Source organism: Pelobates fuscus, chromosome 6 (genome assembly GCF_036172605.1).
Source record: "Pelobates fuscus isolate aPelFus1 chromosome 6, aPelFus1.pri, whole genome shotgun sequence".
NCBI classification, from domain to species: Eukaryota; Metazoa; Chordata; class Amphibia; order Anura; family Pelobatidae; genus Pelobates; species Pelobates fuscus.
This window is the reverse complement of record NC_086322.1, coordinates 80,519,926-80,536,618: the sequence shown is the minus strand read 5'-3', so window position 1 is coordinate 80,536,618 and position 16,693 is coordinate 80,519,926. Positions and strand designations below refer to the sequence as shown.

Below are 16,693 nucleotides of genomic sequence, written 5' to 3'. Positions count from 1 at the left end.
TGCAAACAACACAGGCTAACGTCTCCAGGCAAGTAAACATCCTAGATGACAGGGGTAGGAGGAAGAATGTCAAGATCAGGGGGGTACCTGAATCGGTGCCATTGGAGGAACTACCCCACTTTATAAGACGCCTGGTGGCCTCACTCATTCCCAACAGGCAGGCAAAACACTTTACATTTGATGGCGTATATCGCAAAGCTAAACCCCAAAGGGCACCTAAGTCAGCCCCACTCGACATAATCCTACGATGCCAAACCGTGACAGATAAAATAACCCTAATAACGGCCATAAAAGGGAAAGCGCCCTATGACTTTGAAACACATCAAATCACATTCTTTCAGGACTTATGCAGAGACACATTATCATGGCGCAAGAGCATGCAGCCTGTGACCACCGCCCTGCAAGCAGCGGGTCTAGTGTACAGATGGGCAACCCCCAGAATGCTGTGGGTGACCAAAGGCGAACAACACTATAAAATCACCAAAGTGGAAGAAGGATCGGCCTTGCTGACCACACTGGGACTCTCTAACAACGCTATAGGGGTGGGCACTCCGCACCCAGGACTCGTGACATGAAACCTGGACTGATCAAACAAAAGACCTCCAGTTATTGTTATATAAGTTTTTAATGCTTCAGGTTCATGTTCAACGCACTACACCAAGTTATGAATAACCTGTTTTTATTTAGGCCCTCATCTCTTACACCGACAGGTCATGCTTCCCCTCTCCCCCCCCCCCCCCCCAATGCCTCAGGGTTAAGAGGCGTAGCAACCGCTGGAACACATACTAGTCAGAATGGTCCAACCTTTTTAATTCACATAGACCTCCCCCACAGCCTTAGAGAACCCAGCCCTAACACGGCACAGACACACATACTTTGAAATATAGACCATTCACACATAGACGACTCTCAAACTCCTAGCCCCTACTCTAGTATCCACCCTTGTACAACTGCACGACCAAAAGGGGCAGGAGGCTTACCAGCACAACTCCTGTACCAGAACCATATCACCATCGGTGCAACCCACTAAATTCACACTAGCTATGATACCCATAGTCACCACTGGTATGGGCGATCACATCGTTATGACTACCTAGCCCTATATACAGAAAAATGTGCACAGATAATCTTAGCTCGAAAGGCAGGATGCTTCGATCACTGATATATTTTTTTTTTTTTTTACTTATTTAATATTTTATTCTTTTTCTTATTATATAAAACATATACAGCATAATATGCATTACCATTTTCTCATATTGCAATTACGTGATAAAAAAATTCAAGTGTATACATATCTAACATACAAAACATTGACTATACATTAACAAAGATAAACAATAAACAAAAAGTCCAGACTGAGGGCTCTCTTGAGTCAGATTAGATTTTAATTTAGTAATTTTACATTCCTATTATAGCATCAAGCTATCTTTATATCAAATGTAAGCAGGGTTTATCTGTAGACTAATTTTCCTGTATGATACCTAGCCAGTTTTTCAAAGTACTTGGTTCTTTAACTATCCCTATCTCCATTTTCAACTGATAGATTAATTGTGATTTTACTTCCTCCCATATTGGGATTTCTCTGGCTTTCCATTTCCTAGCAATTGATATTTTAACTGCTAACAATGTATGGATTATCAGGACAACATATTGATCCAAATTCTGAGACATATATAATTGTAACAGAAATAACTGTGGTTTCCTGTCGACCTTAATTCCTGTCCATGATTCAATATTCATAGTTACCATATCCCAAAATCTTTTTATCTCACCACATTCCCACCATATATGTAGCATTCCTGCCTTATGTTCCCCGCAGCGCCAGCATTTATCCGATGCATCCGGGTACATTTTAGCAAGTTTATCTGGCGTTAAATACCATCTATTCATGATTTTGTATTGGAGTTCCACTAAGTTCAGACAGTGTACATTTTTTATGGTCAAATTCAGTGCTTTCATCCAGTCATCGTAACTTATGTTATTGTCTATTTCCTTCTCCCATTTTGATATCACTAGACCAATAATTTCTTCCGGGTCATTTTCGATTAAATTAAAACACTTTGAGACTAACTTTTTAATAATAGTATGGTCTTTTAATAATTGTTCCAGTATTAAATGTTTCGCTGAATAATTTTTTATTAAGTGCTCTTTAAGATACCCCTTTATTCTCATATAGGTAAATATCTCTTTAGCTTGTAGCTTATATTCGTCTGTTAAAGTATTAAAATCTTTTATCTTACCATTATCTATTATATTGTTAATTTTGTTAACCCCTGCATTGATCCAGCTCTGGATGTTTAGATCCATTATATTTTTTTGCAGCTGTCTAAAATCAATGCTAGTAAGCAGTTTGTCTTGTAAGTCTAGATCTTTTCTTAATTTATACCATATGGGGATTAAATTGTTTAGGATCAAGCCCTTATCATAATTACCCTGTCTAAGGTTTTTTCTATGGTCTGTCTTCCAGAAAAGAGAATATATATCCTCCTTTATTTCATCGTTAAGTAAACTCTGTTCCATTTTAAACCAAATTTGTTCTTTTGCTAAATCGGATTGGGTTATTATTGCTTGTGCTATGTTACAAACTCTCCAAGTATGGTTTAATTGTGGGATTCCCAGTCCACCCGATTTTATCTTTAATTTTGAATGGTTTCTACTTAATCTAGGACGTTTTTGACCCCAAATAAATTTATTAATAATTGATTGTGCTAAAGATAGCCAGCTTTCTGAACAGTAAAGGGGTAGCATGCGGAAGAGATACACCCACTTTGGGTATATATAGAATTTTATAATATTTATTCTCCCCCACCATGATACTTCAATTCCCTTCCAATTATTCAGGGTTTTTGCTGTATCTTTCATTAGTCTTAAAAAATTTTGTTCCATCATATTATTCGGTTCATTAGTAATTTCTATGCCCAAAACTTCCATGGTTTTTTTTTCACAATTAAATCCGAATTTGTCAAATAACTTTTGTTTAATATTCAACGTGAGATTGAATGAAAGTGCTGTAGACTTGCTTAAGTTTAATTTATATCCTGAATAGAATGAATATTCCTCTATGGAATCCATGACCTTTTCCATGGATTTCACGGGGTTTCTCAGAGTAAGTACCACATCGTCTGCATACATTGTAAGCTTTAATGATTCCTTCTCTAGTTCTATTCCTTTTATAGAGTCATCCGCTCTGATTTTGTGTGCTAATGGTTCAAGACTAATCAGGTATAATAGTGGGGACAGGGGACAACCCTGTCTTGTTCCATTTGTTAACTGGAACCATTCGGAAGAAAATCCGCTTCCCACTACCCTAGCCGTTGGAGTTGTATATAAAGCCATGATAGCCCTGGTGATATTACCTTGAATTCCGAAGCCAGATAGGGCTTTCTCCAGAAACTCCCACCTTACCCTGTCAAAGGCCTTTTCGGCATCTAATGACAGGGCAAGGAGGGGGATCTTGTGTCTGGTTGCCAAATCTGCCACATCTATCAATCTCCTAATATTAGAAGTTGGGGCTCTACTGGATATAAACCCCACCTGATCTTGATGAATAATACTAGTTATTACGTTAGATAACCTGTCTGCTAGAACAGAAGAGTAGATTTTAATATCGCTGTTAAGTAATGAAATAGGTCTATAATTTATTACTAATTCCAAATTTTTCCCAGGCTTTGGAATTGGAACTATGTGGGCTTTTAACAATTCGCTGGGGATATTTCCGTATGACATAAAGTCATTAAATAGTTTGGTAAGAGGTTCTATTATATTACCCCTAAAGGTTCTATAAAAGCAGTTACTAAACCCGTCAGGTCCTGGTGCTTTTTTTGATTTTAATTTTTTAATTGCAGATTCTACTTCATTTTGTAAGACAGGTTCATTTAATACTTCCAGTTGAGCCTCTGTTATACACGGGAGTTTGAGTTCTGTAAAGAATTTGGAAATATCATCAGTACTGTTTCCCCCGGGTAGATTATATAGTTCTGCGTAATATTTTTGAAATGCGTTACCGATCTTCTCTGGCGACAGGACTACTTCTTCTCCGTTTATTTTTATTTTAGAAATAATTTTTTTAATTTTTTCCTTTTTTAATCTATTTGTTAGTAGTTTATCCGCTTTATTCCCTTTATAATACCAGTTTCTTCTTAAACGTTCTAACGCAAGGTTGGATTTGTTTATCAATATATTATTAATACTCTCCTTTATTTTTTTTAATTCTTTACTTGTTTCAAACGATATTTTTTTTTTTATTCTGTTTTTCCAATCTATCATGATCTATATAAAGTTGTGCCAAGTTTTGTAAGTTTCTTTTTTTTCCCTCTGTGCCCATTTTTATAAAGCTTCCCCTGATTGTACATTTAAACGCACACCAGAGCGTAGATAAGGAGATCTCAGAATTATTATTTTCTCTGAAATAGTCTTCTATAGCCTTTTGTATTGTGTCCACATTTTGTTTTTTTTTTAACAAATATTCATTCAATCTCCAGTTAGATCTAGTTTTGGCAAATTCTTCTTTGATTTCCAAAATTAGAGCATTATGATCTGACCATGGGATATTAGTGATCAGAATTTTCTTGACCCTTCTAACAATATTTATTTCTGTCAATATGTAATCTATTCTTGAATATACCTGATGCGGGAAGGAAAAACAAGTATAATCCCTTTCCATAGGATGCCATATGCGCCAAATATCCATAAGACCTGCCTTTTTAATTACCTCGTTAAATTTTTGGGAGGATTGTTCTAACTGTCTCTTGTTCTCATTTGTTTTTAATTTATTTCTGTCCATATCGGGGTCTAGTATACAGTTGAAGTCTCCCATATATATTATTTTCCCTTGTTTAATTTTTTCGACTTTATTCACCAGTTTATTTAAAAACCTTATGGGTGCTTTATTGGGGGCATATAGATTTACAATTGTGTATCTCTGATTGTTTATCTCTCCAGTTATTATGAGAGTCCTTCCTTCGTCATCTGAAACTTGGTGAATTAACTTAAAATCTATCTTCGCAGAAATTATAATTGCTACTCCTCTTTTCTTGTTCTTGGGCATAGAGGATCTAAAAATATGTGGGAACTCTTTTGAGCTAAACCTATCTTTGTCATTTTTTAACCAGTGTGACTCTTGTATTCCACATATATGTATTGACTCTTTCCTAATAAAATCGGTGAGGATAACTCTTTTCTGCGGTGTATTTAACCCCCTTACATTGAGAGATGCTATTCTAAGCATACCTTAATTCTATCTGACCCCTTTCCCCTCAGTCTGGACAACCAAAAAATAACATAACATACAAGACATTGCACCCCTACATTTAACATTAAAATAAATGGTTCCTTTCCCATAGGAGCCATAAATATCCCTGCGTTCCTTCCCCCTGTATATCAGGAGGGAAGAAAATTACAAATTAACCACCCTATATGGTTAGGTAATGGGATATACTAACAATTCTATCAAACATGTAAGAAATCTGCGAGTTACCCTGAATTCAAGCGGAGATAATAATATGAAAAAAAAAAAAAAAAAAAAAAAGTTGCTTTACATTCTTTACCAAAATTCCTTCTCTCTCCTCTGTCTTTTCCCCTGTATTATTTATCTTTAGTGCTCATGTCCAATATTATTTACTTAAAGTGTATTAAACTCTCTCTGTTTATTATTTATTTAATTTCCCTATCCTTGTTCCTTACTATTTATACTAATAATATCTATTTTTCAGTGCTCAAGTGCTCCCCTCTCTTGAATTTTACTTCTTTTTACCTGGAACTACTATCATTTATTTGTGTGATATTCAAAAGTATCTTATATTCCTTCACTTCTAACCCCCTTTGTCTTACTCGTCCTCTTCCTCTCTATTTCCTTTCTTTCTATATATTCTTTAGTGTTTGTGTGAATTATTTAACCATATGATTTTCTGTTTCTCTAATTGTATTTATCTCAGTTCAATTCACCTCGTGTTAATTTCTATAAAAAAAATTATATTAGCTACCCTACTTTCCTAATTTCCTTATTCTTTGTTTCAAAACGCGTCTTTGTATAGACTACTTATCAATGTTACCAACCATACTCTCTCTTCAAGGGAAAACGATATAGGGGGAAAGACACACAAAAAAAAAAAAAAAAAAACCTTTATAGGGCTACTTAGAGTTACCTCTTCCCGACCCCTATTCATGGGGAGGGGGAGGGGGAAGTCTAATGTAGACCCATACATCTATTATTTAAAGGTTTCCTGAATCCATTTTTGCAAACTCTGAACTTCTCTAAACATTTCCACTTTTTCTCCATACGTGAATCTTAATCCAACTGGGAACAACCAAATATACTTAATTCCCATTTCTCTCAATTTAACGGTGCAAGATGTAAAATTTTTCCTAGCCATTCTGGTACTTCTAGATAGGTCGTTAAATATTTTGATGGATTCATATTTAGAGTCCTGTAGGGACTTGGATCTCATTGCCCTCATAATTTCTTGTTTAAGTCTATATGAGTTTAAAGCTGCAATGACGTCTCTTGGATGCTGGGCTGGAATATTGCTTGGGTTTGGGATTCTATGTATTCTTTCCGTACAAAATTGGCTATTGTTCTGCTGGACCCCCAAAAATTTACAAAACTCTTTTAGGAATTCGTCAAGTCCTCCTGAAGTCACTTCTTCTTGGATTCCTCTTATTCTGATGTTGTTTCTCCTTGCTCTATCTTCGTTATCTGAAATCTTGGCTTCCATTACCGCCATTTTTTTTCCCATCTGTATAATTCTTTCTTCATTTAAACCTTGTTGTAGTTTTATATGATCCATTTTGTCTTCCATTAGATTTATTCTGCCCATTATTTTGTCTGTCTCTGTTTTAAAATCCCCCATCATTAGGTGTATCTCTTTCTTTATATTTTCTAGTTGCGCTTGTAAGCATTCATTCAAGAGATCTTTTCCAATCAGGCCAGCGTCTTTACTTAGAGAGTCCGATATTTCATGCTCGGGGTTTGTTTGTATTATAGATTGCATTATGGGTTGGGCTGCTCCATTTATACTATTTCTTCTTTCTGCCTTCTCCTTATCTTGGGGTGAGAAATAGTTTGAAAGTCTTTTTTCATTTCTTTGGTCGAGTTTTTTTTCTCTTTTGTTTCCCAGCTTAAGTTCACTTTTTTTGTTTGCCATTATTGCACTTTCTTGTATGGAGTTAATAAGAGCAGGATAGTATGTATCAAAAAGTATATATCAAAAAAAAAAAAAAAGTTTTTTATTTGATTGTTCCGTCTTTCTTTCGCTTGACTGTGTCCGGTATCTTGAGTTCAAGGACTAGGGTCTCACGGCGTTCCACGGCTTTCAATTGTTCTCTGGCGTTTTATTCTTAAGCTCCAGTTATCTTAACATTCGTTCTTAACATCTTAACATTCAACAAGTGAACTTTAGAGCTTTTAGAGCATTTAGAAAAAAAAAAATATATATATATATAATTTTATCCAATTAACCCACAGCTCTCCAGATAGCTCCAGGCCATTTACAAAATAGTAATTTTCCCTCTTGAATGTCTATTTTGAACGTGTACATGGGACTTAACGATATTCCATACTATTCCATATATTCTGTGTTATTCCATTTTTTTTTTTTTCCGTTTCAGCTATTTTATGGATAACAATTAAGTTAAGCACGCTTATCCAGAAGAGATAACTCTCTCAGCCAAAATTCGTTTGGAACCTTTGCACGCTCCTGTTAACGGAGTTTTCAATAATAATAATAGGTTAGACACATATCTCCAGTGGGAACGAGTCTCACACCCAGGATTAATTTGGAGCCTTTTCCACGCTCCTATTAATGGACTTTTCCTTAGGTCTATATATCAGTATATATCAACTGAAATTAATTTGGAACCTTTGCACAACCTTTGCACACTCCTATTGGTGGAATTTTCAGTAAGTCTATATATCTGTATAAATCCAGTATTTACCAAGTTTACGTTCAATATGCCCGTGAAAGGGATAAAATAGTTTTCTGTTGATTATGCAGACATTATTCAGCTTGTTTATATGCTTTTTATATACTTGCAGTTAGATTGTCTTCTGCCTGTTATTTATGCCATTTTTTAGGCTTGCTGCCGTACTGGATGTTCCGAATTGCTCGTCTGTCCGTCCACCACGTGTATCTGCACGTTCGTTCCCCTTTACTGCATTGACACTAACTTCAGTCTTCACTGTCCTGGATCTCTATGCCACCGGAGACTCTCCTGTGCTATCTGGACACTGTCAGCCGCGTGTCCACTCATCCGTCGCCAGCTACCGCCAACTGCCGCCATAGACCCTCAGCCTCAGGTACCTCGCGGCTTCCTTATCTTTTTCGCGGCTTTTCCCCTCACCTTCCGCGGGACGTGACCGGCGTGCGTCGTCACGTCATCGCCCCTCCCGCCTCGTGTGTTACTCATGTCGATCACTGATATATTTTATGCAATTGCTGTTGTGGCATACTCAAACAAAGTCTGTATCATTGAACCGGCACTGAAAAATAAAGAATTAAAATTTTTTTTACAAAAAATTAAGATTATAGGTACACTAACGCTAGCATAATCTACAATTATTATACCAGAACACTGCAGAACAGGAACACCTAATGAATTTTGGTTTAGTGACTAAGGATTGTGTCATTGAGACAGGCAGGGCATTCTACACACTAAACCAATTGAGATCTATATTAGAAACTGCTCAAGGATTGGTAAAACTTTAGAAACTCACCTGTGCAATAAATGGACAGGTACCGGCTTAAAAGGGACATGTCAATCTGCTATGTTTGCATGCCAATCTGACTGGCAACCAAGTTAGCCTGCCAATCTCAGAGTATAGTTTTCACAGCACAAGTGTATATTATGATATATATTCACACTGTGGTTTCTGGGAATCTGCTCTCTGCTGTCCCTTGAAGCAGTACACATAGTCCAAAAATTGGGACAGCTGGACAGGACTTTAAAGAGATCTGATTTTGTCAAATAGATTAGGTGTGACAAAATAGATGGATAACATTAGTCAAATACCCTGCTTATGGTTATTAGTAAGTAGGAGAAGTCTCTGGTACACTGAATGGCTTGTGTGCTGAGTAAAATAGCAACATTTTGTATAGTACAGATATCTGGTTATATAGGCAGGCAGCTGTATTAATTGTATACGGACGTAATACCTACAGCATAATTCCATTCTTTTAATTTTCAAGCAGGCACGCTGCAAAACCAGACTCCTACCTCCATGACCACTTCTAAAAGCAGAAGTGGTCAATGTGGTTGAAGCCAACTTTTATTATGATCCATTGTTTTATATAATACCATCAAAACAATATACAATCCTACACCTGAATCGTGGACAATACCTTCCAACCACTAACAATTACATTGACACACATATAATTCACTATTAATTATTAAATAGGCTGATAAGTACAACTTAGACATAATGACTTCTGTATTAACAATACTTTTTATAAAAATATTTCTTTACTGTAGATTCATAATATCGTATATATTATGACTTCTGCTACAGAAATAATAATATATATATAGTTAATAAAAATTTTAAACAAAAATCTGCACACCAGTCAATCCCACAGAAATCACACATTTGCCGTGATGTTACTACCGCAAAGGATTCTGGGTGGGCATAGGCAAATTTAACAAAGAATCCCATTTTTGCCTCATTCCATTTTAAACATGGATTCCTTTGAGTCTATGAGGTGAGTGCTTAGAGAATAGGGTGAATGGTTAAGCAAAGAATTGGTGACTAGAGAATAGGGAGAGTGGTTACAGAATAGTATCAGTACTTAGGATAGGGAACAGAGTGCAAGTTAAAGTTAGGAAATAGGGATAAAGTTTTTTGTTTTTTTTACAAATTTTAGTGGATACACTTTGGCGCAGTACCAATAGCGCACTATAAGCCTAGCGACACGACATGATTTATTAACTGATTGTGTAATGTACACTTTAGCATCAGGTGATAATACAGTAACTGTTCTTGCAGCACAAATCATGTCTCAAGCACAATGTGTCACAGAGCAACAGAAAACAAGAACTGTAGCTAACGGAGGAAATGACTACACACAAAAATGCTCAGAACACAGGAAAAGTAAGACAGACATGGCGTGAACATGCAGTCACCTAGTGACACGTGTGTAAAATGTCAAAATCTGATGTAATAAAACTATGCGTTGGGATAATTATTGTCCTTATTATTTGCATTCCTGAAATGATCAAGACTGTGAAAGGTAAGTTTTTTAAATTTCATTTTATCTGTCAGCATTATTCATTTTTCAGAACCCTTTCTGTTTAGAGGTTTCTCTGTATACCACGTTGTGCAACTTCTTTTAAGTTGTCAGATAGATTGTCTTGGCTACATGAGACATTAATGAGACACAGCTATGTTATATATGTTATATATTCTGTGGGTTTCCATTTACTAAACCGTGGTTAATAAAATGAAACAGTTATTTGCAAAAAATCAGACCAAAATAGCTAAGCTGGAATTTATTTAGTTATTTTAGCAATCTAGCCAATTTATTCCCATAATGTAAATGCTGTTTTCAATTCACTGCAGTTCATTGTTTACATACAACATATGAAACCCTACAATACATTTTATTCTGTTTTTATTAAATACATTTCTAGAGAAAGTGTTGCATAATAGTCATGGGAAATTAAAACAGTTTAATCCTAAAATTCTGGGTGTGGGGATTTGTGTAGAGAAATGTATGAGTTCTTATGCACTAAATTATAAAACACTAAATGTATGTTTGTACATATGTGAGTGGTCAAGAGGGACTTCGCACAATTATCTTCCCAATGGCTAAATGATAAGGGTCGGCCCTGCCTTAGGGAAAACTATCGGTGTTCTTCCATTGGATGACACTTTTCATGAATGGTGGAGCAGGGTAAATCCATGCCATGTTCCTCCAGAATCTAATATATCTCCTGCTGCCCAGGCATATTCATTAATGGTGACGCTATTTACTAAAGTGAGAATTTAAAGCCAGATCAGCCAAACAGAAAGTATAGACTTAGAAAATGTTGCTATTTTCACATTCAATTTCAATTCACCTTGAATTTTCTCTTTAGTGAATAATTCAATGAATCTCAATGGACTATGTGAGTCCATTCTATGTTTCTTTAATAGTCGAAAGGTTACTTTATTGTCACCAATACGTATAGAACCATACTATGTAAAATAATATGAGCAATGTCTAGCAATTAACAAACTTTGTTCCTGATTTTCACCTCCTGCGTCATTTTCACAGTTAGTGTCATATTCAGTCACCCTCCCCATCCTCCTGTTGACCCCATCCCCATAGAATAGGGTTGTCCTTCAATGGTCCTACTCCCCATCTCTAATTCCCTTCCTGTATCAGGGAGTCTACCCTCATGAGCCTGGACCATAGACTGAAGGTCTTAATAAAGGTGAGATTATTCACAATGCGTAGATCGTGAAAGCAGCCACAAAACAATATATCCCCATAGTTCACCGTTCTTCTCTCAAGGGTCCCTTAAGTTTTCCATCCTCTGCCCCTCCTGTCCCCTAATAATCACCTGCCCCAAGACCTCAACCGTAGTCAGAATAGAGTGCTAAGTATCCCTTGGTCCCCCTGATGAGACTCTTGCCAGGGGTCAGCGTGCCAGCAGTCTTTGAAAGAGTTTGTCTCTAGGTTGCTCACTCTCCTTTAGATTTTGTATCAGAAAGCCATGGAGAGTTTGGAGCTTTACAATTTGCTCATCCTAATGAACTGTGCTTTACACATCTATGTCCAAACAACTTTTTTTAAAGGAATCCCTGTTTCGCCATGTGACTTCCGTTCACACTTGGTTATTCATTGGGCGGACCCATCCATTTACCGTGTGGTGCGTTCCTTTTGGGAGGTGCAGTGACACATTTCTGTTGGGGGTATGTTTGAAGTGAAATTCCAGGCATCATATCCACTAACTACAGTTCATACCACTAGATATGGTGCCAAGAGGCTAAGGTGCAGATCTGATTTGTCATACCATTTTTAAGCAGTTCAACAAAAATTGTAGGTACCAGCCTTGAAAAGTCTGAGTTGAAAATATCTGTACAGATAAAGAAATAAACTTAGCCAACATTGTAAAGAAAAAAAAAAAAGAATTGGGGGCACACCCTGAACATGCTTTTCTCGCAATTGTACTGCCATAGAGACCAACATTTATACAATATATAAATTAAAGAACACATAAAAATACAGTTTTACATTTTATAAGGATACTTAAAGTCATCTATCTCAGCAAACAAATACGTTGGGATTAGTGTAGGACCCACCGATATTGGGGTACTGTGGAGTAGTGGTGGGCTTAGCACAATATGGCCATATGGTGGAACTGAATCCCCATATTTGTTTCCTCAGATTAAGTAGTCTTCTGTGTACGCTGTTCCTTAATCTGTATATTGTATAAATCCCAGCCAACATTGTGACTGAATTGACAAAGGCTTATAGACAAAAACTATAAGAGACCCATACAACCCTTACACCATACGCACTACAATAAACTGTATTGGTTATGGCACTTGGAGTGTCCATTGATTTTGTGTCATAGTTTTGTGAAATTGTGTGTGGTAGAAGACAGGGGAAAGCCTTGAACAATAAAGGCTCTGTTAGGGGTTAATTTCTTCCTTCAACCAGCCTTGCCCAATAGGGTGAATGATTATTTTTGTGTCTAAGTGGATTCACTTAGCACTATTTGCCTGTAAACTGTCTTCCCTTTACCGTTAGGCAATCGGTGACATTGCAATATGCTCTGGAATTGCAAAATACAGATTGAGGAAATAGTGCGTGTGCGACAGGCAGACAGACACACACACACACACACACACAAGACACATATACATATACATACAAAGACACATACATAAATACAAACAGACAGACAGACAGACAGACACACACACACACACAAGACACATATACATATACATACAAAGACACATACATACATACAAACAGACAGACAGACACACACACACCCATAAGGTGCAACTAAATCCCCTTTATATTTGCTAAGCTATGTGAGAAATTGAGAAATGCTTTCCTATGGACTGATTGAATGCGCGCGCGACTCGTGACAATAAAATATGACATAATGAGCATGCCTAATGTGTTATTGTAAGCCAACAACTCTCTGCTCCTGTCATCACTAATACCTATTGATGCAGAATAATATTTCCTAAGTCTCCCCCCCCCTTTTATATTTAAGGTATTATATGCTATAGATTGAGTAACTATGCACTTTTGACATTTATCATATACAACTTGATATTGTTATTATACCAGGTATAGTTGCAGTAATAGTTCCTATATATTTTCAGTTATATGTGAAATAAATTGGATGTGAAGATTGTTAATATAATTCTTAACAAATATAAAAACATTATTACTTTTTGTGTAAATTGTTTTGTGTATTTTATCAGATATACAATTCAATATATATGTTGCACCTGTGCATTTCCTTTTATATTGATAGAAATTAAGTAAGGTTTGACTTTTAGAGAAAATTAGTCTGTGGACCTATAGGGTATTTACATTACAGCTAATCCCATACCTTAGCTAAACTGATCAATAGATTTTGGTGACAGCTGTTGAACTTTGGCAAGTACAAATTTGGACCTAGTGAGTATAAATTTGACTTGGTGAGTGTGCAGAGGCGGCTCTCTAATTAGGCGCCTAAACCACCTGAGGGTGACTGAGGACACGACACCAGGAGGGGGCCAGGCGGCTTGCCCAATATGCTGCTGGGTGCGAGGCCCCTCCTGTCTGTCCGGCCAGCCATCGCAGACACCGGTCTGCAGTGAGCAGAGCTGCAGACCATGTGTCTCGCCGAGAACTGGCCAATCAGAGTGTTGCCATGGGTTACCACGGCAACGCTATGATGGACTTACGAGATACATGGTCTGCAGACCAGAAGTAATGGCCACTGGACCACCAGGCAGCCCACACTGGACCACCAGGGAATAAATTAAGGTATGTTGTCTCCTCCCTCTCCCCATCAGACCCCCTCCCTCTCACATCACCCCCCTCCCTCAGCATCACCCCCCCTCACCACCCTCAGCATCACCCTCTTCCCTTAGCATCACCCCCCCTCACCATCACCACCCCTCCCTCTCACATCACCCCTTCACCCTCACCCCCTCCTCCTCACATCAACCCCTCTCACTCTCACCATCACCCCCTCCTTCTCACATCACCCCCACATTATCACCTCCCCCTCCCTGTCACCATCACCCCCCCTCCCTCTCCCCATCACCCCCCCCCACACTATCACCTCCCCCTCCCTCTCACATCACCACATCTCCCTCTCACCATCACCCTCCACACTATCACCTCCCCCCCTCACATCACCCCCTCTCACCATCACCCCCACACTATCACCTCCCCCTCCCTGTCACCATCACCACCTCTCACCATCACCCCCACACTATCACCTCCCCCTCCCTCTCACATCACCACCTCTCCCTCTCATCATCACCTCCCCCTCCCTCCCTCACACCATCACCTCCCCCTCCCTCTCACCATCACATCCCCCTCCCTCTCACCATCACCAGGGCCGGTGCAAGGATTTTTGCCACCCTAGGCAAAAGAAAAATTTGTCGCCCCTCCCCCCATGTGACATCACAATGCCCCACCCATATGATCTGCCATATGAACTAACGCCAGTGCTGCACACTGTGTTTACATTAAAAAGCCTGCAGGGACAGGCTATAGACACTGGAACCACTTCATTAAGCTGCAGTGGTTCTGGGGACTATAGTGTCTCTTTAATGTGAGCTTAATTAGAGATTAGTGTCACTAATAATATACTAGATTGCCTACTTACAACCAGATGAAGATGGTGATGGGCTCTAGCTGCAGTCTGGCTCCACTGGTCTGGTGTAGAACCGGATCTCTGGAGGCTGTTTGTAACTGCGGTCACAAAATTCAATGTTCTGGGAGAACAGGAAGCAGCTCCATTTTTTTGAGGCCCCTTGCACAGCTCAAGGTCTGGGCCCCAGGGCCTGACGGTGAGTATGCCCATAAGGCCCACCCATAAGTCCACCTATATGTTCCACCCATTAAATTCACTCACAGGGAGTGTAGTGTGTAGGGCATGTGTTATGTGTTATTGTAGAGGATCTAATGTGTGTGCTTATGGAATGTAGTGTATAGGCATACCAGTTTGTGTAGGTGATGCAGTGTGTTTGTGTGTAGTGGAAGCAGTGTGTGTTTGTGGTTGTCTGTAAGGGATCCATTGTTTGAATCTGTGTTTGTATGCATGGGATGCAAGGTGTGTGTCTGTAAGTGTGTGTATTGAGTGTGTGTAATAAATGCATTTTTTCTGTGTGTATGTAAGAGAAGCAGTGTGTGTGTGTGTGTGTGTTTGCATGTGTGTAAGGGATGCATTGTGTGTTTCTGTGTATGTATAGGGATGCATTGTGTGTGTGCGTGTAGTGTGAAAGAGCTCTCCCTTCTGTCCCTTAGAGCTCTCCCCTGCCCCTTAGTGGTCTCTCCTCTCCCCCCAACCTCCCCTGGAGGTCTCTTCTCACACCCACCCACCCTCCCTGTGTTTTCCTCACCTCCCCTTCTCCTCATCTTCACTTCTCCTCACCCCCTCTCCTGTGTTCTTCTCATCTGTCCCCGTGTCTTCTCACCTCCTCCCTCCCCTCTTCTTCTTACTCCCCCCCTCCACTTGTCTTCTTCTTACTCCCCCTCCCCTCTTTCTTCTTACTCCCCCCTCCCCTCTTCTTCTTATTCCCTCCCTACACTTGTCTTCTTCTTACTCCCCCTCCCACTTTCTTCTTACTCCCCCCTTTCTTCTTACTCCCCCCTTCTTCTTACTCCCCCCTCCCCTTTTCTTCTTACTCCCCCTCCACTTGTCTTCTTCTTACTCCTCCTCCCCTCTTTCTTCTTACTCCCCCCTCCCCTTTTCTTCTTATTCCCCCCTCCACTTTTCTTCTTACTCCCCCTCCCCCTTTCTTTTTACTCCCCCCCTTTCTTGTTACTCCCCCCTTTCTTCTTACTCCCCCCTCCCCTCTTCTTCTTACTCCCCCACCCCTCTTCTTACTCCCCCCTCCCCTCTTCTTACTCCCCCCTCCCCTCTTCTTCTTACTCCCCCCCACCCCTCTTCTTCTTACTCCCCCCTCCACTTGTCTTCTTCTTACTCCCCCTCCCCTCTTTCTTCTTACTCCCCCCTCCCCTCTTCTTCTTACTCCCCCCTCTTCTTCTTACTCCCCCTCTACTTGTCTTCTTCTTACTCCCCCTCCCCCTTTCTTCTTACTCCCCCCCACCCCTCTTCTTCTTACTCCCCCACCCCTCTTCTTACTCCCCCTCCCTCTTCTTCTTACCCCCCCTCCCCTGCCCTCGTTCTTCTTACCCCCACCAGTTCTTCTTACACCCCCTTCCCTCACCTCCCCCAGTTCTCCTTACCCCCCCTTCCCCAGTTCTCCTTATCCTCCCCCTCCCCAGTTCTCCTCCTAACCTCACCTCCCTTGTAGCGTGGCCGAGCTCCTCTCCGGTCCGCGGTACAGGAGCTTGTGTTTCCTGTACCCGGCCGGACTGACAGGAAGTGCACACTCAGTGTGCATTTCCTGTCAGTCCGGCCGGGTCGCGGACCGGAGAGGAGCTCGGCCACGCTAAAGGGGAGGTGAGGTGAGGCAGTGCGGCAGTCGCCTGAGCGCTCTCTATAGAGCGCTCAGGCGGCTGCA

The 16,693-nt window shown here is 39.7% G+C and overlaps 1 protein-coding gene across 1 annotated transcript in view; it reads left to right on the top strand.

Annotated features, from left to right (window-relative positions):
* The first annotated feature begins 10,094 nt into the window (after positions 1 to 10,094).
* Positions 10,095 to 16,693, top strand: part of LOC134566061 (uncharacterized) — a 30,951-nt gene continuing 24,352 nt past the window's right edge. Inside the window, exon 1 of the mRNA XM_063425771.1 lies at positions 10,095 to 10,223. Coding sequence (XP_063281841.1) covers positions 10,136 to 10,223 — 88 coding nt within the window. The 5' untranslated portion in view covers positions 10,095 to 10,135. The remainder of the gene's footprint in view (positions 10,224 to 16,693) is intronic.